This window comes from Ochotona princeps, chromosome 11, assembly GCF_030435755.1.
Source record: "Ochotona princeps isolate mOchPri1 chromosome 11, mOchPri1.hap1, whole genome shotgun sequence".
In the NCBI taxonomy this organism is placed as follows: domain Eukaryota; kingdom Metazoa; phylum Chordata; class Mammalia; order Lagomorpha; family Ochotonidae; genus Ochotona; species Ochotona princeps.
In genome coordinates this window covers 20,301,063-20,326,618 of record NC_080842.1, presented here as the reverse complement: position 1 = coordinate 20,326,618, position 25,556 = coordinate 20,301,063, and the positions used below count along the sequence as shown (strand labels likewise).

Here is a 25,556-nt window from a genome sequence, read left to right as displayed (position 1 = left end):
GGGACCCATCTTTCACTGCTTTCCAAGGTGAATTAGCAGAAAGCTAAATTGGAAGTGGAGCAGCCAGGTCCTACACCAGTGCCCATTAGGGATGCTGGCATCACAGGCAATGGTTTAACCTACTATGCTGCAACATAGGCCCTCTAACTTTGTAAATTAACATCCATTACTCTGTGTCTTAAATACTGTGGGTGACGTGGGGTTAAGAGTGAGGACAGGGGCTGGTGCAGTGGCTCAACTGGCTAATCCTCCACCTTCTAGCACCGGCATCCCATATGGGTGCTAGCTCGTGTCCTGGCTGCTGCACTTCTATCCAGCTCCCTACTTAAAATCTGGGAAAGTAGAATATGGCCCAAGGCCTTGGGACCCTGTGCCCATTTGGAGACCTGGAAGAAGCTCTTGGCTCCTGGTTTTGGATTGGCTCAGCTCCAACCCTTGCAGCCATTTGGGTAGTGAACCAGTGGATGGAATAGCTTTCCCTCTCAGTGCCTGCTTCTCTGTGAACCTGCCTTTCCAATAAAAAAAAAAAAAATCTTAAAAAAAGGTAGGGAATGGAAAGAAAGGAAACACGACACTGTTGGGTAAACTTCCCAGCAAAAGTCCATAAAAATGAAGGCTGTTTGACTCTTCTCTAAGGAGTATTTAGCCAGGATATATTAGCAAAGCACATGCAGGAGTTTTAAAACAGTGAAAAGCAAGCAGCGCCCCATATCTGAGTTCTGTAAGTCTGAGGGAAAGTTCAGCTGTTCTGTTCCCTGTGTCTTTTTCTCCCAGATGGATAAATCTGACATTTATATGATACTGTCAAAAATACTGCATCAACATCATACTCACACCTACTGTTACTAGATGAAAATTCTGAGTATACTTGAGAGGACAGGATAATAAAGCTGGTGGGAAACTTTTGCAAATAGCAACGAACAGAGAAAAACTCTCAATTTCTGTTTCTCCAGCTTGCTTAAAGTGAGGCTCATCTCAAAGGCAGAGTTACCACTACTGTGATTCGGTGGAGTACCTAACACTTTACAAGGCCACTTCATGTTTTCACCTCTTCAAGAGAATGACCTCAGGTAGTAGCTGAACTCGGATACAATTAAAGGTGAGGAGTCCCACTGAGTAACACTCAACTGCTTAACTGACAATTACTGCCATGTGCTCTGGTGGTCTTGTACGGGGATTTCTCAAAGTTAATGGAAAATATATATTACAGAAAAAAGTATGCTTGGGTTTAAAAATATTTTGGCACCAAAATAAATCCATCTTTCAGTTCTACTTCTTAACTTTCCTGAAACATCCTTGTAGAGGGGTTAAGTAACTACACATAATGTAACATTTTTTAACTGGGAACACTTTATGATTTTTATTTGAAGCACAGAGGCTGAGATCTTCCATCAGCTGATTTATTCCCCACGTGACCTCAATGACCCAGGCTTGACCCAGACTGAAGCCAGGGGTTTTTGTGGTCTCCCAAGTGAGTGCGGAGACTCAAACACTCGAACCATCTTCTGTTACTTTCCCAGGGACATTAGCTGGGATCTGGATGGGAAGTAGAACAGCCAGGACTTGAAGTGACACCCATATGGAATATCAGCGCTGCAGGCACAGGCTTAACTTGTTACACTACAGCACCGGCCTGTAGAATATGTCTTAAATCCTCACATGTGTTGAAGTCGTTTGCAGGAATGGCCCTTCCTTCTATTCCTTAATTTTTGGGAAAGGAGCCAGTCAGTGACACCAGTGAATCTGAGGAAGAAACTGCAAACAAGGCAAGATCAGAGTAACAATCATAGCTGCACAATAAGAACAGGAAACGCTGGCTTTCCCAGCCAAGGGAACTGAGCAGCTGTATTTGTGAGCAGCAGAGAGAAAATACCGGGTTGTCAGATGAACAATTTATGAGAGCTGGACAACAAATCAGTCTGAAAAAATGTGAGAATGTTCTCTGCACAGAAAGTGCATTCCTGCCGCTGTTGCTGACCAGGGGAGCCTGTCCCTTGCAGGCAGGCCACTCTCCCTCTGACACAGCACAGGGCTGGGCCCCGAGCTCCTTCCTGTGCGAACCACCCAACATCTCCTCACCGTAATCTCACAAGCCAGCTACTTCTCTTGCCCTGACTCATCCAGGGTAAGGAACTAGGAAACTGTAAGCCACACTTGGTGTCCAAAGACCAGCACAATTCCTGGAACCAGTCAACCCCAAAGCGTTCATCCTTCCTGGCCGTGGTCCTGGCACTGGAGGCATTCCTGTGTGACCCTGGGTGGCCTAGATGACCCCTTCCCTGGGACCTGTGAGTACAATCAGCTTCACACCCGCTTGCACTGACCTGCCTGACCACATGCAACAAATACAGCTGGGAAACAATAGAGGATATGTTCAGTTTAAGGAAAATATTCTCATTCAGAGTAAATCAATATTTTTGGTTAGTCCATCTATTGTCATTTTCATGCTGTGATGTTTTACATTTAAAGCTTTCAAAAAAAGGCACAATTCTGGAATATTGAAAAGAATGATCATGTCAATTTAAAGAAAAATTCAATTCAGAATTGTATGTAGGATTTTCATTTATTAACAGTGAAAAAGCATTTATCCAAAGTGAAACGTTACAAAATACAAAGATTGCTTCCACAGTCTGGCTAGCCCCTTGTATTAGGTATTATTTTCCATCTGAATAGGACTTTTCATTCTGGCCTCTTTTTCCCCTATCTCTAACCAAGATTTTTGCTTATGATAAACAGGAGTATTTAATGCCTAACTCTTCAGCAATCGTTACTAGGCAAAATCTCTGGAACAGGTTATTTGCTCTCAAGCTTTGGGTATAGTAAAAGTAAAATACTGACTAAAATGGGAAAACAACAGCCTAGATAGCAGCTTTAAAACAAGTCAGAATGAGCAAGATTGATGGAACAACTACCATGGTAGTAACTAAGAGAATTCCAGTTCTTCTCGGGGCCCATCTTTAATATGCATGCAGAGAAAGCCACAAGGGAAGGCTTCGTCTGAGTACCAAAAGGGAAGTATTCCATCTTTGTGGTCAACATGTGGAAAATACAGAACTTAAGTATTCATACACTTATAATTCCAAGTTCTCTGAGGTGAGGTCAACTGGACGAGAAATGGTTCGAGATGGGCTGTTGTCTCAATCAGACAGATGTACTGGATACAGAATACAGTGAATATCTTCTTAGGAAAATCCTCACTCAGTATTCCCTGAAGACACTGCAGTTAACAGCAGGTGTCAAACAAGACTCTTAAAGGAATACTAACCAAGTTATTTTACAGGAATTTTAGTCAATTGTTAGCAGATTTAAATTACTACTTAAGAACTAATTCTTCTCATTTTGTGTAACGTTGAGTTATTCACTGCTAACAGGCTCTGAGAAACCTTACTGTGTCTATAGCAAGTTTGGAATAAAGATGTAAACCACCTTTTAAAAACTTAGGAAAAACTCACATGCATGTTGCTGACACAGGACATCATCTGCAAACCTGCTGCTCCCACACACAGAAGCCACCGCTGCTGCTTTGGTACTGAGCTGTCATTTCTAAAAGCAGGTCTATCCAATGGCATACAGAATACCAATGCCTTGTTACATCAATTTAGTTATGTTTATCCCCACTTAAGTCTGATTTATTTAAAATTAAGTGTGATACCTTTTCTATGCATTAATACTCCCTAATTATATAAAGTCTTTCAAAATTTTTAGACTGAAGCAACTTAGGATTTGAAATTCTCGAAACTATCTAATAATTGTATAAGCTCGAAGAATGTAACTTCTAAATGTAATCAGATTCAAAAGGATTACTGATATATAGTCTAAATAATTTACAGATACCTGGACTACTGTAGTCCTATTCTTGCACAGCATCTAACAGAACGTGAGCAGTGGCCTGTCTGGAGACTGGCCAAATTGGTTGGATTTTATAATAAATAAGTCTCTCTATCACTCTCTGAACAGCCTAAAAATTATACAGAACATTGACTTACTGCATATAATTCAACATAATTTCCAAAAGGTACTTTACAGTTAAGTCCAAACTTTATTTAAAACTACATCTTAAATTTAATGTTATCAAACATCACAATGGGGGGATAAAAGCAAGACTAAAAAAGAAACAGGAAAAAAAAACCCACAGTGAATCAAAATTTGAATCTGTTCAGAATTCAGCTTCTAATGTTTTAAAACTGCCATGGGCAGAAATTAGCACACCTATCAAAAATGCAGTGTCAAACTAATTTACATTTTATACAGATCAAAGCAGATGTTTATTTAGTGTCATTTTCATATATGCACTATATAAAGACAGGAGCTTGATGAGCCTCTGAAGACCCTTCATATGCTTTGGGCTCCCACTGTTTCTGAAAAATAGAAAAATAACACCTTATAAATCACTTACCAAATTAAGCCATTACTTTCTAGAACTTACTTTATACATTCTCTTCCATTAAAACTTTCACTTCTAACATAAATTAGGATTTACTTTATAAAAATAACCTTAACTTGAATTCCCTGACAAAAGATTGTTAAAAAAACAAAAAATAACAACAAAAAAAACCCCACCTGAGGGATTGTTCCATGATGGCTGACTTGTTTTTTCAAAGAACTATGAAAAGGCCTAAATCTAGACAAAAGAAAAGCAGACAGGAAAAGCAGCAACTCATCAGGATGCTCCACACAGATGGGGCTTCCCTGGAGGAAGCTGGAGGGGCTGGTGCAGAACCAGGAGAGGCTCAGGTGAGGTGGCTGTCAGAAAGCGGTAGGCAAAAGTGGGCAGAGAACTTGGAGATTAACTCAGGACTGGATACCCTACCATCAGTCTCACTGTTTCCAGAAAAAAACAAAAACTCAAAAAAAAAAAAAAAAAATCACATATGAATTCAGTTTAAAATGAAAATCCTTCAATCTTAAAACTGTAAAAAAAATTGAGTGTCCCAGAAGCTGGCCTGTTACACACAAACAAGAAGGAAATTAATGAACTACCTATTGGTTCTTAATATTGAAACAGAATTGTTCTCTGCAAGTATGAGTTATTTATTAAAGATATAAAATAAAAAATGTGTTCACTTTGTATGACGTAAGAGTATCAATAAGCCTGACACAGAGGTGGCAACAGAGGAATAGCAGGCGCGCTGGGAGGATGTTCAAAGCTGACAGAAGCAGAGCAGGGTGTATTTTTAAAATAGCAAAGATGAAAACCAGACAAACCTAAACTACAAACTGGGAGGAGAGGTAAAGACAACATTAAAGACACAATTGTCATGGAGGGGAAAGATGTTATCTGAATTTTAAACATCAGGAAAAATCAATCATAAAATGCTAATTATATAGGCCTCATCCAAAAGAACTAAAAGCCAGTAACTAGAGGAAAGAAATTCTTAATCTTTATCAGTAACTCTTTGGTAACTTACTTTCTTAAACTATGCATAGCTATTTCTTACTTTGCAAAAATTGAAGATTTTAAAAACAGAAAATTACTTAATAAGACTATTCTAAATATACTAAGTAACTGAACTAAACTTCACACAGAATGATGCTTCCTTTCCAGTGACCAGTCCTCAAGCTCCTCGGTACTACTAGTAGGACATTTGGAGTAAGAAACGCAGTACCAAGACTGCATGATTTCTCAGTGTTCTAAGATGAGAACCGCCACTCTTACCTGGTTCTTTGAGCATCTGAGAACTTCCAGCTAACTCTTCAGTGTGCATTTCACATATTTCACCAGGTAAATGGTGCTTCTGTTCTTCTTCTACCATTTTTTTCCTTAGATCTGCCTTTAGAATGAAAATTAAAAATAAAGATCATTTTTCACTTCAACGTTTGTTACAAAAAGACAAGCTTAAATAAAGAGAACCAAATACCTCTGAATAGATTGTCAGTTTAAGTGGTAAATCCTCAACTTTCACAAAGTCTTCTTCATCAGACTTCTGACTTATGTTACCAGATTCTGCTTCCTGTAAAACGAATTTATTACCTGTATTTATTGCTTTTAAAAATTTATTTTTTATAGGAAAGGCAGATTTACAGAGAGAAAGACCTTCTAACAACTGGTTCACTCCCCAAAAGCCCACACTGTTGCTGAGCTGATCTGAAGCCAGGAGCCAGGAGATTCTTCTAGGTCTCTCATGCAGGTTCAGGGTCCCAGGTCATTGGGCCGTCCTCCACCACTTTCCTAGGCCGTAAGTAGGGAGCTGGATGGGAAGTAGAGCAGCTGGAATACAAACTGGCACCCATATGGGACCCAACGCTTGCAAGGTGAGGATTTAGCCATTGAGCCAAACCCAGAATTTATTTTCTTTAAATCTAAGCCTAAGTCATCCATGCTAACAAACAGTGTGTTCTTATCTAAAAACATACAATCAATAATTAAATCATTTGGTTTTCCCTATTTAGCTCTGAATAAATGGGTATTGAGTCAAGAAGTGCTTCATACATGCAATTATGAGCATACTGCTGAGTGTTTTTATACCTGTTTTATTAAAACAACAATATGTTTATGTATGCTGAAGGAAGAAAGAGTAATACGTGGGGCCTAAAAGAACTTGAAACACACCCTTGTATTTACAGAATGCATCCAAGCTAAATGCAACCGAATATAAGCAAAACCAAAACTTTTCTATCAGCTTTGTTGAGGTTTAATTAGAAAGATGAGGTATGAATTTAGTAATACACTTTGGGATCACTTAAAATCTAGTCTTTCCTAGCTCTCTTCTTATTTTTAATGGCATCATTCTACCGGCTACCTGAGGTTTTTATTTGTCTTGCACTATTTCTCACCCAGTTCATCTTGCTCATCACAGCAGATGCTCCTAACAGAGCTTGACTGTATCGCACATTCATCAGATTCATCCTCATAGGATATGATTTTGAGCATTTTAATTTTCTCACAGAAAAATAAAAAAAAAAACCTTCAGTAGGGATTTCTGCCTAAAATTCAGACTCAAGACCTTATATAATCTAACTCCAAGTTAATTTCAACTAAGTATCATCTCTGCAAACACCTATATGATCAAATGACAAGGCAATCATCAGTATTAAATGTATAATCTCACCAGAAGTTCTGATTGCCAGTTTAAGTGGTAAATCAAAACTCTTTTAAAAACCTACCCTTTCTACTCTTTTTAAAATTTAGGGGGGCTGGCGCCATACACAGCAAGCTAAGCCTCAGCCTGCAGTGTCAGCATCCCATAAGGGCACCCATTCATGTCCCAACTGCTCCACTTCTGATTCACTCCCTGATAATGGTTGGGGAAATCAACAGAGGATGGCCCAAGTCCTTGGGTGCCTGCAGTCACATGGGAGGCCCTGGAAGAAGCTCCTGGCTCCGGCTCCTGATTGGCCCAGTTCCAGTCAGCGCAGCCACTTGGGGAGTGAACCAGCAGATGGGAGACCTCTCTGTCTCTCCTTCTTTGTGTAACTCTGCCTTTCTAATATAAAAATAATAAACCTTTAAAAAACCCATAAGCCCTATTTCTAATGAACTACGTAACTCTGAGTAGGAGAAAATCAATTTTAATTTTTAAAAACTGAAGCACATTCTAAAGATCTAAAATTACTTGCCTTAAATAAAAAATCTATTCAACCCCAGGAAAGGAAAACTGCCTGTCCACTACAAAATTGAACAGTAACAAAGTTTCATACTAAAACTACACTTATGTACCTGCTAAAGTTAAGTGCAGATTTTCACTTTTTTTTGTTGAATTGTTTAATTTTGTATCTCAAATGTGAACTTTATCAAAGACCTATGAAATGCTCTACATAGCTGAGAAGTCCAGAATGGGTAGTTTAACAGGTTAACATTACTACCACAGATCTATGCTTGAACTCCCTGTAGTTATCATTATCATCTACAGCTCAACTCTTTGGTTCTCAAAACTATAAAATGTAGAACAGCTTCCAGGTTCTGAGATGTCATTCTAAGTATCACCTTTCTGTATATATGAATGAGAAATAAAAATGTTCCAAACAAGTTCTATGGACATAAAGTTGAGTTCAGTTTATATGCTGAAGATATGAACCTGAAAATGAAGAAATACACATAGAAATGAAAAGCATACGTACGTAGTCATTCACTAACACGGGGGATTCAGTATCAGGACTTCCAGCAAGAGAGCTCTCAGGAGTTTCCTGAGCAGATTTCGTTTCTTTGACTCGAGGCCCCAGGGTTTCCATTTCAGTCAAAGGTAAGGGCAAAGGACTGGGCTGTTGTGATGAATCAACAGTAGGTGGTGGGTCCTGAGGAGCGGCACTATGCAAAGGTTGCTCATTTTCCAAGATGTTGAGGTAACAGGGTTTCACAAGAGAGCTATCTTGGTCATCTGACATCAAAAGAAAGTCTTAACATCAGTTAAGGCAATAACATAAAATGCATGATAGAGTGTAATTATGGCACCGAAGACCCAAAAGTGAGCTCTAAATTTTCTTTAGCAATGGTCTTCAAATTTAATTGATCTAATTTCCAAAAGCAATTTGATGCTAATGAATTAGAAGCTTCCAAGAAAAACATCCAGGAATACAGGTACTTTTGTAAACTCTACCTTGTTTGTATGTAAAGATGTTCCATGAAGGTTTTTTTTGAGTGTATACACTATTTTTTAACTTTTAAAAGCTCCTTGCAAAAATAAAGCCCTATTTATTTTTTTCCACAAAGGCTTAATGGGGAGAAGAAAAATATATCCATGCCAAAGTGTCTTCTAGTTTGTTAGCTAACAATTAGATTTTAAAATATTGTCTTTTTTAATCACAAAAAGGGTACTTTAGTCTTAGAATTGAAGATTTTAGATTTCTACCTTTATTAGAAGTTTCTTGTTCTGATGGGACATCTGTGCTCTCTGTTTTTTCAAAGTCATTTTGTAGAACCTAGGAAGAAAATCATACTGCAACAGCAGGGCCTAGACATTTACAGCCACAGTGAAGGCAACGGATGTTAGTGTATGATTTTTGTCCAACTTTAGACGCTCACAGCAGAACTTCAACATTAACTTCTCAAAGTATTGCAGGAAGGCGGCTCTGGTTGCAATTTCCGGACCACCCTATACATTGTTTCCTCAAAATAATACAAAGAACTGAAAAAGTAAATCTCACTATTTTAGATTATTTTTCTCAGATTCCATTTTAAAATGAAACTAAGACACATATTAAATATCTGGACATAAAGTGCATGAGCTGTCCAGGAGGAGGAGAAGATGTGCTAGTAAGTACCTTAGGCAGAGTGCTAAGTCCCTTCAGTAGAGTGAGAAAACAAAGCCTGAGCAGCACTTCCTAATTCACAGTACCAGCTTGGGAGAAAGAACAATGTCGACAGAGTGTGGGGAGACAGGTGCTCAGTGGTAGTTATTTAGAACCGGTTACGGAAAACATGTATTCCCAGGTTTACTCCCTCCACCACAACAGAAAAAGGGAGGTTCTATTTTAAATAAGTTGAAATAGTGAGCCTCACCCCTGGGGACTCAATAAGGAAAGGGAAAAAATGTCATATTGAAAACAAGGATTCAGCATTCATCTGTGTGATGCTGGGACTCAGCCCTGTTCCCACAGCTCACTCTGTAGCACCAACTATCCCACTGATGCACCTCAGGCAAGAAGAGGAGGGAAAACATTCTCCTGGAAAAGCAAACCCAAAGAGCAGACCAGCAGGTGCCAACATCTGAGTTCAGACAGCTGCCTGACCACTGAGCACCCTTCAGTGAAGCTAAAGGAAGCTCCAACCAATTTGCTGCTCTATTATTCTTTAAAATGAACACACAGGTAAATTAAAAATGTGACCACTGAAATACATTTCGTACAAGGAAATCTTCAAAAGTAAAAATAAGGCAGTGCAACAATAAAAGAAAGAAGAAAATGAGACGATTACTTCAAAAGGTTAGACAATATTAAGAAGAAAAAATTAAAATTGTGGGGAGAATCCAAAAAAAAAAGTTTATCCACGAATGATATAGATTGAAAGGACCCTTGACTGCCCACTAAAGTGAATTAAAAAAAACATGCTTTTAGCAATGTGCATGTTATAATAAAATTTCCAGCTACAACTGGGAGGGAAAGTATGAAGATCAATTTTCCACACCTTCTAAAGTATCTCATAGTTTTTAAGACTTGGCATGAAAAAAAACATTAAAATGCCTTTTACATTGCTAATTATGAAAATAAACTAGTCTTTCAGATCTTACCAAGAGTACTGAAGAGGTCTGCACAATGGGGCTGGGGTCTGACAAGGGGAACTTGTTGGCAGTAATTAACCCTGGCGGAGTGTGGGCTGGTCTGTGTTGGAATACCTGAGAGCCATGTTCACTCTCTTCTGCAGCGTCAGTGTTGGCCTGGAGCGAAGTCTGGACATCCACAGGGCTCTCTTCAAATTCTTCCACTTCGTCCTCATTTTCATCTTCTCCACTTCCATAATTAGTTAAAGCTTGAGTTTCAGCTTTAGACAAATCTAAATTCACCGAGACACAGTTCTAAGTAAATGTCATCATCACACTCTTGCATGGACAACTTTCACATACAGTATGTGAAACTGTCTACTCAGTGAATACCATAAACCAGGGTGCACGCCCAGGTAATTCAGTCAGGGTCATCATGGAATTCAAATTTGGTTGTTTGATGCTGAATTCTACACTCTTCAACACTCCACCCCACGGCTTCATTCACTAACCTATGAGGAATGAACATAAACACGTGCGGAGCCTTCAACTTACTGATGGACACTGGGCAGCCTTCACCTTCTTCGTCGTCGTCTTGATCAGAAACATCAGACCTTACATTTTGGGGACCTTCATCACCATACAACTCAGATGTCTGAGGTGGCTTTACTGTTTCAGTCTCATCCTTATCCTGTCCACAGGTAAATTTGGTTTATCACAAAAAAGAATGGTCATTATCTAATAAAAATACAGAGAATCATTTTGGACAGCCTGGTTTCATTTTTAAAATAACAAAGCTTACCAGAAGAGACATTTAATGATATGCTGCTTTTTCAAGCACTAAGGTAAAAGCTGTTAAATTTTTTAAAGAACCATCATTTCTAGGCACAAATGAATCAGTACGTACTTTATCTTCATCATCAATTTCTCCAGCAGGCAACCCATGTTCTCCTTCAAGAATCCTTTTGGCCTATAGTAAATGAGTTAAATTTTAGCAATATATTTAAGCATGCAATAAACTTTCAAAATGCTATATTTTTGGCTTTCCACACAAGTGTAAATTTATTATTATAATGTCTTGAATTGTCAAACACTGCCCACCTGACTAGTCTACTGATGCAAAGTCTTCAAAAAGTTTATAGAAAAGCATATAATGGGAAAAAGTGCACACAATTCAAAATTTTTCTGCACTAAAATACGTTTACTGTTTATTCCGTTTTCCCTCAAGTATGCTCATACAAAACATTTCAAGTTTATTAAGTTCCTTAATCCAAACCCCATCCTCATTCAGTCTTACCAATGTCAACAAATGGTACTAAATACACCCAGAAGTACATGCCAGAACAATTAGGAAACAGCCACGAGAATTCTTTACCAGATCAAGGATCAAAATGCTTGTTGCTGCATACTAAGATGCTAGATTCCCTCGCATCCCTCTTTTTTAAAGAGTCCAGAGGTCTTTTTTTCTTTCATTTGTTATGCCATGAATTCATAGGGCATGGGCTCTAGCTGTAAGCAATGGCTGAAATTATCTGAAATTTATGCCTAAAATTATAAACATGAAAAATGTGAAACAGATCATCTTGATGCGCTGTCCCTCTCATGAACAGTACAGCCAGAGTCAAGTACAGCTACAGAAAAGGTCTCCCCGGTAAGATCAACATGAGGAGTAACAAGTTCAATTTCACATGTGATCAAGACCAATTTGGTGCTAAATAGCTACTGGCATCCCTCATGGACAGCAGTCCAAGCCCCAGCTCCACTTTTGAACCAGCTTCCTGCTAACATGTCTGGGCCCCTGGCACCCATGTGGGAGACTGGATACAATTTCAGTCTCTTGGTCTAACCATGGCTATTGTTATCATGTTAGGTATGAGCCAACAAATGGAAGACTCACTCACTCTCCTCCCTACGCCTTTAAAATAAATAAAATTTTAAAAGAATTTTCACCTAAAAAAAAAAAAAGACCAATTTGACATGGTACAAAGAACTCCTGGAATAGGAAACCAAAGCCCTAACATACAAGCATGTGTATTTGTAGAGTATGATCTCTTACCTTCTCAGCATCTATGGGGATTGGTAACTCCCACGGACTAAACCCCAGCCCTTCTCTCCTCTTTAGGGACTGAACGAGTGGCAATCAAGTGAACTGGACTCTGACAATGTACATTTAATATCAACTGCTATCTACATTCATGATCTTTCATGCCTACTGCTACTCTTGAGACTCAATGCATTTCTAGCACATGTACTAATTTATAATCTGATTAAATAATGTTGCCACAATAACTACTTCTGCTGGTGTCAAACAGGACTTTAGTTAGTAATAACTATTTATATACCAATGGTAACTACTTCTAAAATAAAAATCACTATTTACCTCTTTGGCATAAGACTGTATCACTTCAGCTGCTTCTATTTTCCTTTTGCATCTCTGTTTAACACTTATACTATTATTGTCCAAATCTTGCATGAGTTTAAAGAAAGCTAACTCATTAAATAACACTTCAGATATCTCTACAAGAAGATCTTCTCCACAGTCTTTCAGTTTTCTGCCAGCAAATTTTGCAAGTGAATCCTATTCAGAAATAAACAAGATAAAAATGTTAAGACTACAGTAAATTTCATTAGTGAGCAGAACAATGAAGAGGGTTAAAGTTTAAATTATAACACTTAAGTACTGAAAAATAAAATTAATGACTATTAAGAAAACAAATTAATAATTATAAAGAACAGTACCATATTACTAAGTAAGATTCTTGCTATCTCGCTTCACAGAGTTGGAGATAGATGAGAAAAAACATACAGTTACAATGCTGAATTCCTAGTTAAGGTAATTGCCAGGCTGGTGTTGCAGCCTCTTAGAAAGCTGCCTCTTGACACGCCCACATTCCGTATTCCAGCTGGAGTCCTGGCTGCTCCACTTCTTACCTAGTCCCTGCTAAGGGTCTGGGAGAGCAGTGGAAAAGGGCTCAAGCACTTGGCCCCTTGCACCTACGTGCTGAAGCTCCCGGCTGCTCTCCCTCCTTGCCCTCTCTTCCCTTTTCCCTCCCAAGCTCTCTCTAACTCTGATTTCTTTTAAAACACACACACATATATATGTATAAACACACACATAACTTGTATACAAATGAATAACACAGGAATTTTTCACAGATATTAAATTTTAAAACAGGAGACTCTTAATCTCCCCGAAGTTGCTAGAAACAATAGGAGAAGCATGAGAAGTCTTCAAAAAGTCCACAGAGTAAGAGTATTCTGAAAAAAAAAAACAACTCATTTTTTTGCATTAAAATAATCTTATCACAAGAAATTTCTGAGATCCCCATCAATATAATTCAGTAGTAAGGACAGAAAATACAAAATCTACCTTATTTAACCAGGTACTTTTAAAGTTTCCCCCATTACAAAAGGTAATCAATAATCTAATTTAAATTTTTCCTTCAGAATCAATAAACTTTAGTTTTATTCATGTTGAAATGTAACATCAAACAAATCTGCTACATTCTTTTAATATTCTATGCAATACTTAATGTAAATGAATTTTTCAGCATATTCCTCTGCAAAACAGAGTGGGGTGAAACTAAAGAAATCAAGTTTTCTTGGACATAGAGGGGAAAAAAAACCTTATTTTTCTGGACTCCGTCCATAATTATATAATGGACAAAACTATGAAAGAGCTACATTAATTGTGATAAAAATACTCAAATTGTGAATTTCTTTCTGCCTTATTCTAAAATGAAGTTACCTCTTTCTGCAGGAATAAGTTAGCTACATTTAAATATTTTAATATTTCAGATATTTCTTAAAAACATTCTTCCCAGTCATTTTCTGTCAGCAAATTTTGCCAGTGATTGCTGTTAAAAAGTGTCTATAATGCACAACACCACTGATTCCTTACATTCCTCATAAATCACACATAAGTACTACTCAACTGAACAATTTAGAGACAATTATTGAATTTACGCTTTAGCCTTAATACAAACAAGATTAAAAAGTACATCTGCATCTGAGCTAGGATTTTAAAAAGTGAATAAAGTGATAATACTATCTCTACAACTCAAGGGAAACTGTGGGATCAGATGAGAAAATGTGGTATCTAGTCGGAGTAACAATGTTAACTGCCTCAATGAGGAAAGAGATGACTATGTAATGGTAATAACCGGATGCAGTGACAGATGAGGGTCCTTCACAAACCTAGGACATTTTCAATCTCAGCACTGCTGACATTTAGGACAGGGTAACTGGTGGCTGTGGGAAGCTGCAGTGTGTCTTGTCGAATGTTCACCAGCAGGCCTAGCCTCTCCCCAGCACCTTTTCCCTTCTTCCATGACAAACTGGCTGCAGCCATAGCTGAGCATCTCAAGGGAAGTAAAATCTTCCCTGCTCATAATCACTGGTCTTAAATCTATTACTTATGAGATCTGAAATTTTTCAGGTTTAAGTTAAAAATTATTTGTTAAAAAGTAACAGAACACATTCTAAACACATTCTAAACATTCCAAACTTGAAATGCTGTAAGTGGGCAGCGGAAAAGTCAAATCAATAGTTTTACTGGAACTGGAAAATGCTGTAAGGATTATCAAGTTAACACAGATTATATTTTTTAGATTAAGAAAAATTCAAAAGTCTTTTAAAATGTCATCCAAAATGGATGCTACAAATGGTGTCTGTTTTAAAAAAAAAATGGTGTAATGCTGGGAAGTATGCCCCTCCCAACCCCCCACAAAATCCTAACCAGATAATACACGCTGGTTAAGTTGTATCAGTAAAAACTCTTACCTGTAATATGCTTCCAAGCTGCTTATGAAAAAACTTTACAAACTCCTTGCTCTCATCATTTTGCTGGGTAAGGGTCAAAACCATGCGTCTTACTGAAGTAAGAAGTTGAGAAGAGCATACTTCATCCATGTGTTCCTAAGAAAAGCTCTAAATGGTTAGAATACAAACTTACCTATTGTTGAAAAAACACTTATCCATATAACATGAAATGTTGTTGTTCTTATGTAGATGGTGTGTCAACCTTCAAATGTACACTTGGAAAAGTCATCCATAAGAAAAGCCAACCTGGGGCTAGCGCTGATATAGAAGGTAAAGCTGCTGCCTGCAGCACCAGCATCCCATATGGGTCCAAGCTATAATCCTGGCTGCTTTACTTCCAAATCAGCTCCCTGCTAAGATGCCTGAGAAAGCAGAAGGCGGCCCAAATACCTGTACTCCTGCACCCACACAGAAGAGAAGAGGCTCCTGGTTCAGACTAGCCCAGCTCTGGCAAATGCAGCCATTTGGGAAGTGAACCAATGTATGAAAGAAATATCTCTCTCTGTTCCTCTCTAACTCTGCCTTTCAAATAAATTCAAAAAGAAAATAAAAGAGAACTCACTGTACATTGCTACATACATTGAGAAGCCTGATCGTTTTGATTTTCTATACAAGATAATGGCCTTTAGAAGAAATGGGTTCATCAATTTTTTATCACAGCTACTCATGCTCTAGTTTCTATTTGCCTCTCTATGTTTACAGTTCAATTCATGTCAACAGTCTTACAACCATACTCACAACCCAGCTCCTTCTCTATTATAATATTCTTACTTAGGGGCCCGGCAGCGTGGCTCAGCGTCTGAGGTCCTCGCCTTGAGCGCGCCCCGGGATCCCATGTGGGCGCCGGTTCTGCTCCCGGCAGCTCCACTTCCCATCCAGCTCCCTGCTTGTGGCCTGGGAAAGCAGTCGAGGACGGCCCAATGCATTGGGACCCTGCACCCGCGTGGGAGACCCGGAGGAGGTTCCGGGTTCCCGGCTTCAGACAGGCGCGCACCGGCCCGTTGCAGCTCACTTGGGGAGTGAAACATCGGATGGAGGATCTTCCTCTCTGTCTCTCCTCCTCTCTCTGTATATCTGACTTTGTAATACAATGAATAAATCTTAAAAAAAAAAAAAATTCTTACTTAGCTTCTGAACCTTGGCATTATTGACATTCTGTGCACTGTATGATGTTTAGAAGCACACTGGCCTCTCCACCTTCATTCTATTCCCCATTTGTTACAACTGAAAATGTCTCTAGACATTAATAAACTGCCTAAGGAACAACACCCCAACCCATTTCAGGCAGGTCTCATTTTTAACTGCTTTTTAGAAGCAAGTGAGGAGTTAAAAAAAAAAATCTCAATCAGGTTTAACTTCCTGAGTCTACCAAATACCAATGTCAATTAATTTCACGGTTCTATAGCCTTTTCCCAGTCAGTTCACCCCTTAATAGGAATCTGTAAAATAAGGTAGCCAAACTACACTATACCTAACAACACCTCTTTGACTTTAGGTTCAGCATTCTGGTGTGGTGTATTCAGCTGCAGCTAGCAACCCTGGATTCTGTATGAGAGAACTGTTCCAGTCCTGGCTACTCTGCTTCAAATTCAGCTCCTTGTTAATATGCCTGGGGAAAGCAGTGATGATGGTCCAAGTACTTGGGTCCCTGCCAGAACCCCAATGGAGAGCTCCTGGGTCTGGCTTTGGACTGGCCTGGTCCCAGTAAGTATTTGGGGAATGAATCAATGGGTGAAAGATTCCTCCCTTTATCTGTCCCTGTCATTTTGCCTTTCAAAAAGTAAATAAATCTTGCAATTTATATATATAAAAAAAGATCTTGTCTGTCTTCAAAGGTCAAATACTAGAAGTCAGATATGTAAATAATTCATCACAACAAAGAGTGTTGTTGAGTTGGTGGCACACTTTAAACTTTCTTATCTACCATGTAACACATTGGAGCTAGCTCCCAGGAAACATTATTTGCTGACGCAACAGTATCACAAAATAATTCCAGGCTTGGTGTAATGAGAAGCCACAGCAACATTCCAGACATAAAGGCAAATACCTCTGAAGAAGTAATACTTCAGCCAGGAGGAGAAGAGAAAGGAATTTTCTATTTTTGATAAAGAAGACAACTTTTAACAATGTTGACATGTGACAGAAAGCACATATGGGAAGCTGTGTTTAGAGTGTGGGCAGGGATGGCAATGAAGTGCATCAGATCCAGGGGTGAAGGCTCCAGAAAGCTAAGGAGTTGACAGATGCTGCTGATTTGTGCCCATTATGACAGGCAGTGTGGGCAAAATATAAAAAGAAAGTAAAATTGATTTATTTCAGGGTTTATAAGATTCAGCTTTTTCACTCAATGAAGAAAGAGGAAGTCTAACTTAGGTGAACAACTTTGCCCACCTGATTTAGATTAGATCTTGAACTGAAGGAAATCTATGAAATGACACATATACAATTCAAAATAATGATTGTAAAGAAACTCGATGAGATATAAGAGAATATAGAACAGATTAAAGAAATGATGAAAACATTACGGAGACAGAACTCAAAATAAGAACCAACCAGAAAGTCTAGAGATGATATCTTCAATCAGTGAAATTAAAAATATCATTGGAGCTTTAACAGCAGAATAGACCAAGTAGAAATAATTTCTGAAGTTGAGGATAAGAATTTTGAACAAACCTAATTAAGACAAAAAAAAAAAAAAAAGCCTCTGCCTGTGCATCCAGCATCCCATATGGGTGCCAGTTTGTGTCTAGCTGCTCTGATTAGGCCTGGGCAAGCAGCCGAGGATGGCTCAGGTCCTTGGGCCCTGCACCCATGTGGGAGACCTAGAAGAAGCTCCTGACTCCTGGGTTCAGATTGGCTAAGCTCTGGCTGCTGTGGACATTTGGAGAGTGAATGAGTGGATGGAAGATCTGTCTCTCTATCTCTGTGTAATTCTGCCCTTCAAATGAAGATTAAACAGAATAAAGAAAGCCTTCATGAAATATGGGCTACCATTAAACAATCAAATATTATATTATAGGTATTACTGAAGGAGCAGAGAACTTGTGACATAAAGTAAAAGTTGAAAATTTCCCAGGTCTTGAAGGAGACAGGGACATCCAGATACATGAAGCTCAAAGAACCCCAAGCAGAGTGAACCGAAAAAGGGAAGACACACTGTCATCAAACTATCAAATGTTAAAGGCAAGGAGAGAATCCTAAAGACTGTAAGAAAAATATCAAAGTAAATACACGGGAAAATGAATCAGACTGACATCAGACTTCTCAGTGGAAACCCTACAGCCCAAAAGAAAGTGAGATGATATAATCAGAACATACAGAACTCACTACTGTTGGACTACCCTTAGAAGAAATCCAAAGGATGGCCTGCATCAGAAGTGAACAGACACAGGTAAACAGCAAATTCACAGTCACATGTAATCATAACCCAATCAATAACATGACAGGTCCTTGTTTTTATGTATCAATAAGAACCTTGAATATAAATGGGTTAAATTCACCAACCTAAAGTTGGCTGGACAAAAAACCATGGTTCCACCATATGCTGCCTACAAGAAACTCAATTCAAAGACACAGACCATGCATGGTAAGGAAAAGATACACTAGGCAAAAAAAAAAAAAAAAAAAAAAGATACACCAGGCAGGTGCAAATCAAAAGCCAGCAGGCATAACTACCATGATATCAGTTAACACAGGCTTTAAATAGCAGCTAAAGAACATTGTATTTTGATAAAAGGTTCAGTTTAGCAAGAAGACATAACAATCACAAATATATATGTACTGATTATTGTTAATCTTTACCATGAGTTAGAAACTCTAATGCCTCACAATTCTTTTTTCAATTATTATTATTGGAAAGTCAGTTACAGAGAGAAGGACACAAACAGAAAAATTTTCCATCTGCTGGTTCACTCAAGTGGCTGCAATGGCTGAAGCTCAGCTGATCTGAAGCCAGGAACAAGGGAATTCTTCCAGGTCTCCCATGCAGGTGCACCATCCCAAAGCTTTGGGCCATCCTCCACCTCTTCTGCTTTCCCAGGCCACAAGCAGGGAACTGAATGGGAAGTTGAACATGCAGGAAACAAATTGGTAGCCATACAGGATCCTGACATATGCAAAGTGAAGATTTAGCTAGTAGGCTACTGGGCTGGGCCCTCCTTTTTTTTTTTTAAAGATGTATTTATTTTTATTGCAAAGGCAGGTTTCCAGAGAGAAGGGGAGACTGACAGAAACAGCTTCTATCCACTAGTTATATATACAGCGAGGAAGAGAGATTAGAGAAAGGTCTTCCATCTGATGACTCACTCCCAAGTGGCCACAATGGCTGGGGCTGAGCTGCTCCAAAGCCAGGAGCCAGAAGCTTCTATCAGGTCTCCCACATGGGTACAAGGTCCCAAGGTTTTGGGCCATCCTCTGCTGCTTTCCTAAGTGATAAGCAGGGAGCTGGATGGAAAGTGGAACAGCTAGGACATGAACTGGTAGTCCATATGGGATCCCGGCACTTGCAGAGGAAGGATTAGCCAACTGAGCCATCATGTCAGGTCTGGCACTTCTTATTTCTTAAGAACGGGGTAAATCTTTGCTAGGACCTTTTGATTTCTACAATGTATTGCCTACTTCTCCCCATTCTCTACCACTTGGACTTTGTCTAAGTCACCATTTTTTATCTGATCTTCCTTCATTCCTGAAACATCATGATCAATTGTCCAAAACAAAGAAACATTTTCATTCTGCCTTGGTAAAAACCTAGGCAGTTTCCTTTTGAACTTTCAAGCAAAATCCAAATTTCTAGTCATGTCCTCAATTGACTCCTGCCTTTTTTCAATGTAATCTCACACAAATTCTCTCTCTTCACACAGGTTTCCATTCAGTTCCTTTAATAGCCAGCTAATTCCTACCTTTCGATCTTTTCGCTAAAACCAGAAAGACCTTGGTTCTATGCTGACTCTGCTCACATCTCTGCTTACATGTTCCCTCTCTGGAAACGTTCTCTCAGTATCCAACTGAAAAGAGACACCATCTCATCAACAAATTTTAATATTCTCTATGGTATGTAGGTAACAGGTAAAATCCATGTCTACTTTTCAATGCAGGAAACAAACTGGTTGCCATACAGGATCCTGACGTATGCAAAGTGAAGATTTAGCTAGTAGGCTACCAGGCTGGGCCCTCCATTGTAACCATTCAAAACTATACAACAGAAGAACAATGCTCTTGAAAGATGATTATAATAAATCTTAAAAAGCAGTATAAGCATATACATGTGCAAAATAGAACAGAAAGATTCAGAAGATGTTGTTAGGGCTATCTCTGAATAAAAAACTAGAAGCCATTTTTTTACCTTCCATCTTTTATATGAATTAAAAAGCAAGCTACAGAATGATTACTGATTTATTAAGATCACTGTTTACCTTCAAAAAAGGAATGACTTCTTTCATAATTGCTTTAATTTGTCGATCCAGCTGTTGAGTATCAATTCTAGGACATGGGATGGCTGAAACATCACTCACAGGCTGCTGTGAACTATGATTCTCAACATTGGGAGTCTCTGTTTTTAAGAAGAAAATTTTGTATTAACAAAATTAGCAAAAAAAAAGCCCATATAATTATATCTTTGAATTTATGCATAATTTTATAGAAAGTCATACTTTCATGCCAAATGATACAAAGAAATATCCACGTAGTATTAGCATCCTGGGCAACTGAAAGAAAACTCTAAAGGCAGTCACTTGCTGCAGAAGTTAGAACACAACTTGTGATGCCAGTAAATCACGTGTGAGTGCCTGTTCAAGTCCCAACCCACCTCCCAATCTGCTTCCTGCTGATGCACACCCTGAAGGCAGCAAGTAATGGCTCAGATTACTGTAACAAATGAAAAATTTAGAGTAAAATAGTAAAGGCACCCCCTCCCCCCCAAAAAATCCTATTAGACAGGGCTTTTAATTTTAAAAATTTTATACTTGGAAATTCAGAGATTCCAAGACTGAGAGATCTTCAGTCTCTTGGTTCACTTTCCAATATCCTACAGTAGTTGGGATTGGACCTCAATATGGGGCTTCCACAAGGATGGCAGGAGCTCAGTCACTTGAGCCATTGCTTGCTGCCCCTCAGGATGCGCATTAAGAGCAAGCTGGACTAACTGGAAGCACAGGCAGGACTTGAACCCAGGCACTCTGAAAAGGGAAGCCAGCATCCAGAAGAGCATCTTAGTCACTGCACAAATACCATCTTCCCCTCAACTTTTTTTTTTCCCAAATGTAACTATCTTAATCAATCCATACACATACCTTCTAGATTACTAACTGTGTTAGTGGCAACAGCCCCATCTTCATCCTCAATCCTGCAGGGGCATCTCACATCTGAGTTACTTTCAACTTCAGTCTTTACACGCTCGTATTCTCTCATTCTGGCTAATGCTTGATCTAAGTGAATCACAGTGTTACCTGCATTTGGAGCAGAAATATTTCTAACATGTAAAAGCAAGCTTTTTCATGTAGTCCTCATAATTTATACCAAAAAATAATGTTTGAAATAGGAAGTGGGTATTTTTAGAATATTAAGCCCATTATTTTCCTCATCATATCCTATTTTTTCACTTAAACAGTTCAAATCTAGACAAATTCTGATGAAAACAATGTAATCTACGACAAGCTAGTACAACATGGAAAAGTCTATCAATAAAATTGCCCTATTCTCGTATGTTCACTTCAGATGAAACTAGTCGTAAAGCAATGAGGGACAGAAAAAATAAAAATTAATGTGAATAGGCAAGATTCAGACACTGAAAGGGCATGACAACCCAAAGGGGAGAAGGCAACCACAGAGTAATTCTCTATAACAAGGTGGATTCAAGGACGCACTTTGTAACTATCTACTCAGGAACTACAGCTTAGGACCTTCGACAGGAGGACAGGAGAGGTAAAAGGATGACTGTGTTTTGGTAAAAGGTAGATACCTAATGATAGGGCAAGGCTTGGCCCTTTTTCTTATAGTGGAAAAATGTCTTTGGAATTATATAAATCTTCTTGTTACAGGAACAAACACTGGAATACTAAGATAATATGTTATCAAATAAACATCTGAAAAGTATGACTGAATCCTCAGGAACCTTCTGATAGGCCACAGCATGAAATCTATCAGGTATCTACATAATCTTGTTTTCCCTAACCTTTCCAAGTCTAGGACTTCAGTTTTTCCTCTTCGAAGTTAGGCAACTTGCTAAGTTTTACTTATTACTCAGCGGGAAAAAATGCAGTGTGTTCACCAAATGTTATTTATGCGAAGAAATTTTTTAAAATTTTAAAGATTTATTTATTTATTAGAAAGGTAGTGTGGGGGGAGGGGGAGAGATGTTCCATGTGCTGGTTCTCTCCAAACGAACACAGCAGCAGGGCTGGGTCAGGCTGCACTAAGGAGCCCAGAACTCCCTCTGGTTCTCCCATGTGGGCAATCGGAACCCATGTACTTGTGTCGCCTTCCACTGCTTTCTCAGGCACATTAGCAGGGAGCCAGATCAGAATTAGAAAACTCAAATCCATACTTTTATGCAGTTAGATAGCAACTAACAACTTAACACTGGTTGTAAGAAATCTGAATTCTTAACTCAGATTATCAAGTATTTTTATTGAAAATATAATTTGATGAGGTCTGAATTTTTCCTATTAGCTGGATGACTTTTAAGGATCCTTCCCTCAAATGAGAAATTAATATTTTTCTGCCTACTCTTTAAGTCAGAAAGTTTATTTTTCACAAGAAACAGCAAAGTACGTAAAATCCCTATTTACCTCATTTATGAAAGTCATTAAGATCCAATGATCTGTTGAGGGTTAAAGAGTTAATAGAAGATTTTGAATTTTAACTGATGGATACTTGTAAATTCATATTCTTTCAAACCGTTTGCACCGTTTAGACTTCTCTGTGTGTTAAAACTAAAAAAATTCTTACCTAGATCATCTGTTGCAAAAGGTTCAAAATTTGAAGATACAGAAATGACACTAGCATTATCAGCATCGTTTTGCTCACTTATTTTATGTGTTTCTCTTTCAAAATTCTTCTCAAAAGTTTCCTAAGTTATGGTAAAATAAACAAACTCAAATCACTAATATTTCACTTAAAACTGTTACATTAAAACTTACAGGAAAAATAAGTATTTCCACAAAACTTTATACCTAAGAGATGTTTGTGTTACTTGAGTACTCCATCCAAAAAGAGTGTGATATAAGTTATTAAAAGATAAAGATTGAACACAGCCACAGAACAATGAAATACTAAGTAACCTTGTACAATAAGTGTCATTATGTAGGTAAAAATATACAGAGCTAGCTATGATTAAATCATAGGATGGCCAACTTAATTAACATTTTAAATCATCTCTACACCTGCAGTGACATTTTCCTACTTCCAGTTCTTAACAGTGCCTAGCATATTACTAAATCATGAAAAAAAATGACAGCACTGCTCATTTAAAAAAAACAAATTTTACTGAAGTGTAGTTCACATATATTAATGTACCCATTTTAAGTATACAGTTTGATAAACTTTGACAAATATATACATTCATGGAACAAATTCATTAAAAAAAATCTTTTTTTATTGAAAACTCAGATGTACAGAGAGGAGGAGACACAGGAAGAAGATCTTCTGTCCGATGATTCATTTCCTAAGTGGTCACAACGGCTGGAGCTGCACCAATCCAAAGCCAGGAGCCAGGAGCTTCTTCTGGTATCCCACATGGTGCAGAGTCCCAGAGCACTGGGCTGTCCTCAACTGCTTTCCAAGGTCACAAGCGGGGCTGACGGGATGAGACCCGGTGCCCATATGGGATCCAACCATGTGCAAGGCAAGTACTTTACCTGCTAGGCTACCACACCGGGCCCAGAAAAAAAATTTTAAACATTATTTCCATCAACTCAAAGTTGTTTTGCATCCCTGTGTGGTCAATGAGCATCACAGCCTCCCCATAAGATTTCTAGCACCACAGATGAGATTTGGTTAGTTTAGGACCTCAGATACATGCATCACACAATATATACTCTTTACTGTTTGACTTCTTTTGCTTAGAATGTTTCTAAAATTAATTCATGTTGTTGTGTGTTTTAGAAGTTCATTACTTGAAATGGTTGAATAGTATTTAATTGTATGGATATACCAATTCGTTTATCCATGTATTTGTTGATGCTGTGGGTTGAGACTATCATGACTAAAGGCACGATAAGCATCAATGTACAATATTTTTGTGGACACTTGTTTTCACTTCTCTTAGATGAACACCTAGAAGAGAAATTGTCAGCTCATGGCCAAGTTTATGTTTAACTTTATTAAAAAACTGCCACGCTGCTTTCCAAAGTGGCTATGCAATTTTACCATCCAAAAGCAATATGAAAGTTCGAGTTGTTCTAAATTCTCAATAATACTTCTGTCAGTTTTTCAAATTTTAGCTATTCGGAGGAGTGTATGGTGGTATCACATTATGTTACAATGTACGTAAAAGCCATACATATTTTCTTTCATGAAACACTTTTTCAAACTTCTTGGCCACTTAAACTAAACTGTTGTCCTTTAAGTTCTAAGCATTCTGTATGCAAGAGGAGTACAAAATTTTGCCTACCTTATGGTTATAAAGTGTGCCCCCATTTTCTTTTAGTTTTTTAGAAGTTTCACCTTTTATAATTTTTTTAAAGATTTATTTTTATTATTCTTTTTCTCCCCCTCCCCTATTTTTATTATTTTTTAAATTGGGAAGTCAGATATACAGAAAAGAGGAGAGACAGGAATATCTTTTATCTGATGATTCACTCCCCAAGCGAACGCAATGACCAGGGCTGAGGCGATCCAAAATCAGCAGCCAGGAGCTTCTTCCAGGTCTCCCACCCAGGTGCAGGGTCCCAAGGCTTTGGTCCATTCTCAACCACTTTCCCAGGCCACAAGCAGGGAGCTGCATGGGAAGCAGCGCCACTGGGATTAGAAGTGGTGCCCATGTGGGATCTTGGCACATTTAAGGCAAGTAATTTAGTTGCTGGGCTACTGTGCCAGGATTTACCTTTTAGAAAATTTTAGGTCAAGTCAAGTTAATTTTGTGTATGTTGTGAGAGAGGAGTGTGTCACATTTACATTTTGATAAAAACACGATTGTGTTTTTCCTCCCAGCTACTTATGTCTCCATCACTGCTAAAAGTTCAGTAGCCAGTGCTGTTCTAGATGAGTGTACATGAACACTAGATGCTGGGCTGCTGCTGCTGCTGCTGCCAACTAAACAGTATTAGCAAAGGAAAGCTGGTGCCATTAATCCTAACTTAAAGCTTTCTAAAAGAATAAAAGAACTAATTTAGTTATTTCAAAATAATAAGGACAGTTATGGATGCTAGTGCCTTTGTATCAAATGATGTAGTTTTTTTAAACAAGTCATTTAAGTTAATCATGCCTACATGAAACAGGGATGTAAGAAAAAAATATCATAGTTTGATCCACAAAATCATTAAAAAGATGCTTAAGAACAGACTATTCATTTTCTACCAAGTTATTTCAATGCCCAGTAAGTTTTAACATAACCCAACATCTTCTACATTTAATGTACACAGCTGAACCTCTTTTTCTTTTTCTTTT

At 38.3% G+C, this 25,556-nt stretch overlaps 1 protein-coding gene across 9 annotated transcripts in view; it reads right to left on the bottom strand.

Annotated features, from left to right (window-relative positions):
* Positions 1–4,015: 4,015 nt before the first annotated feature.
* Positions 4,016–25,556, bottom strand: part of PCM1 (pericentriolar material 1) — a 90,187-nt gene continuing 68,646 nt past the window's right edge. For all 9 annotated transcript variants that reach the window (XM_058669883.1, XM_058669886.1, XM_004597818.3 and 6 more), the window contains 13 exons: positions 22,899–23,019; positions 21,242–21,397; positions 20,366–20,502; positions 14,916–15,050; positions 12,514–12,711; positions 11,041–11,103; positions 10,689–10,824; positions 10,269–10,426; positions 8,787–8,856; positions 8,059–8,315; positions 5,859–5,951; positions 5,657–5,771; positions 4,016–4,358 (listed from right to left, as the gene is read on the bottom strand). In XM_058669883.1, coding sequence (XP_058525866.1) covers positions 4,333–4,358; positions 5,657–5,771; positions 5,859–5,951; positions 8,059–8,315; positions 8,787–8,856; positions 10,269–10,426; positions 10,689–10,824; positions 11,041–11,103; positions 12,514–12,711; positions 14,916–15,050; positions 20,366–20,502; positions 21,242–21,397; positions 22,899–23,019 — 1,665 coding nt within the window. In that variant the 3' untranslated portion in view covers positions 4,016–4,332. The remainder of the gene's footprint in view (positions 4,359–5,656; positions 5,772–5,858; positions 5,952–8,058; positions 8,316–8,786; positions 8,857–10,268; positions 10,427–10,688; positions 10,825–11,040; positions 11,104–12,513; positions 12,712–14,915; positions 15,051–20,365; positions 20,503–21,241; positions 21,398–22,898; positions 23,020–25,556) is intronic.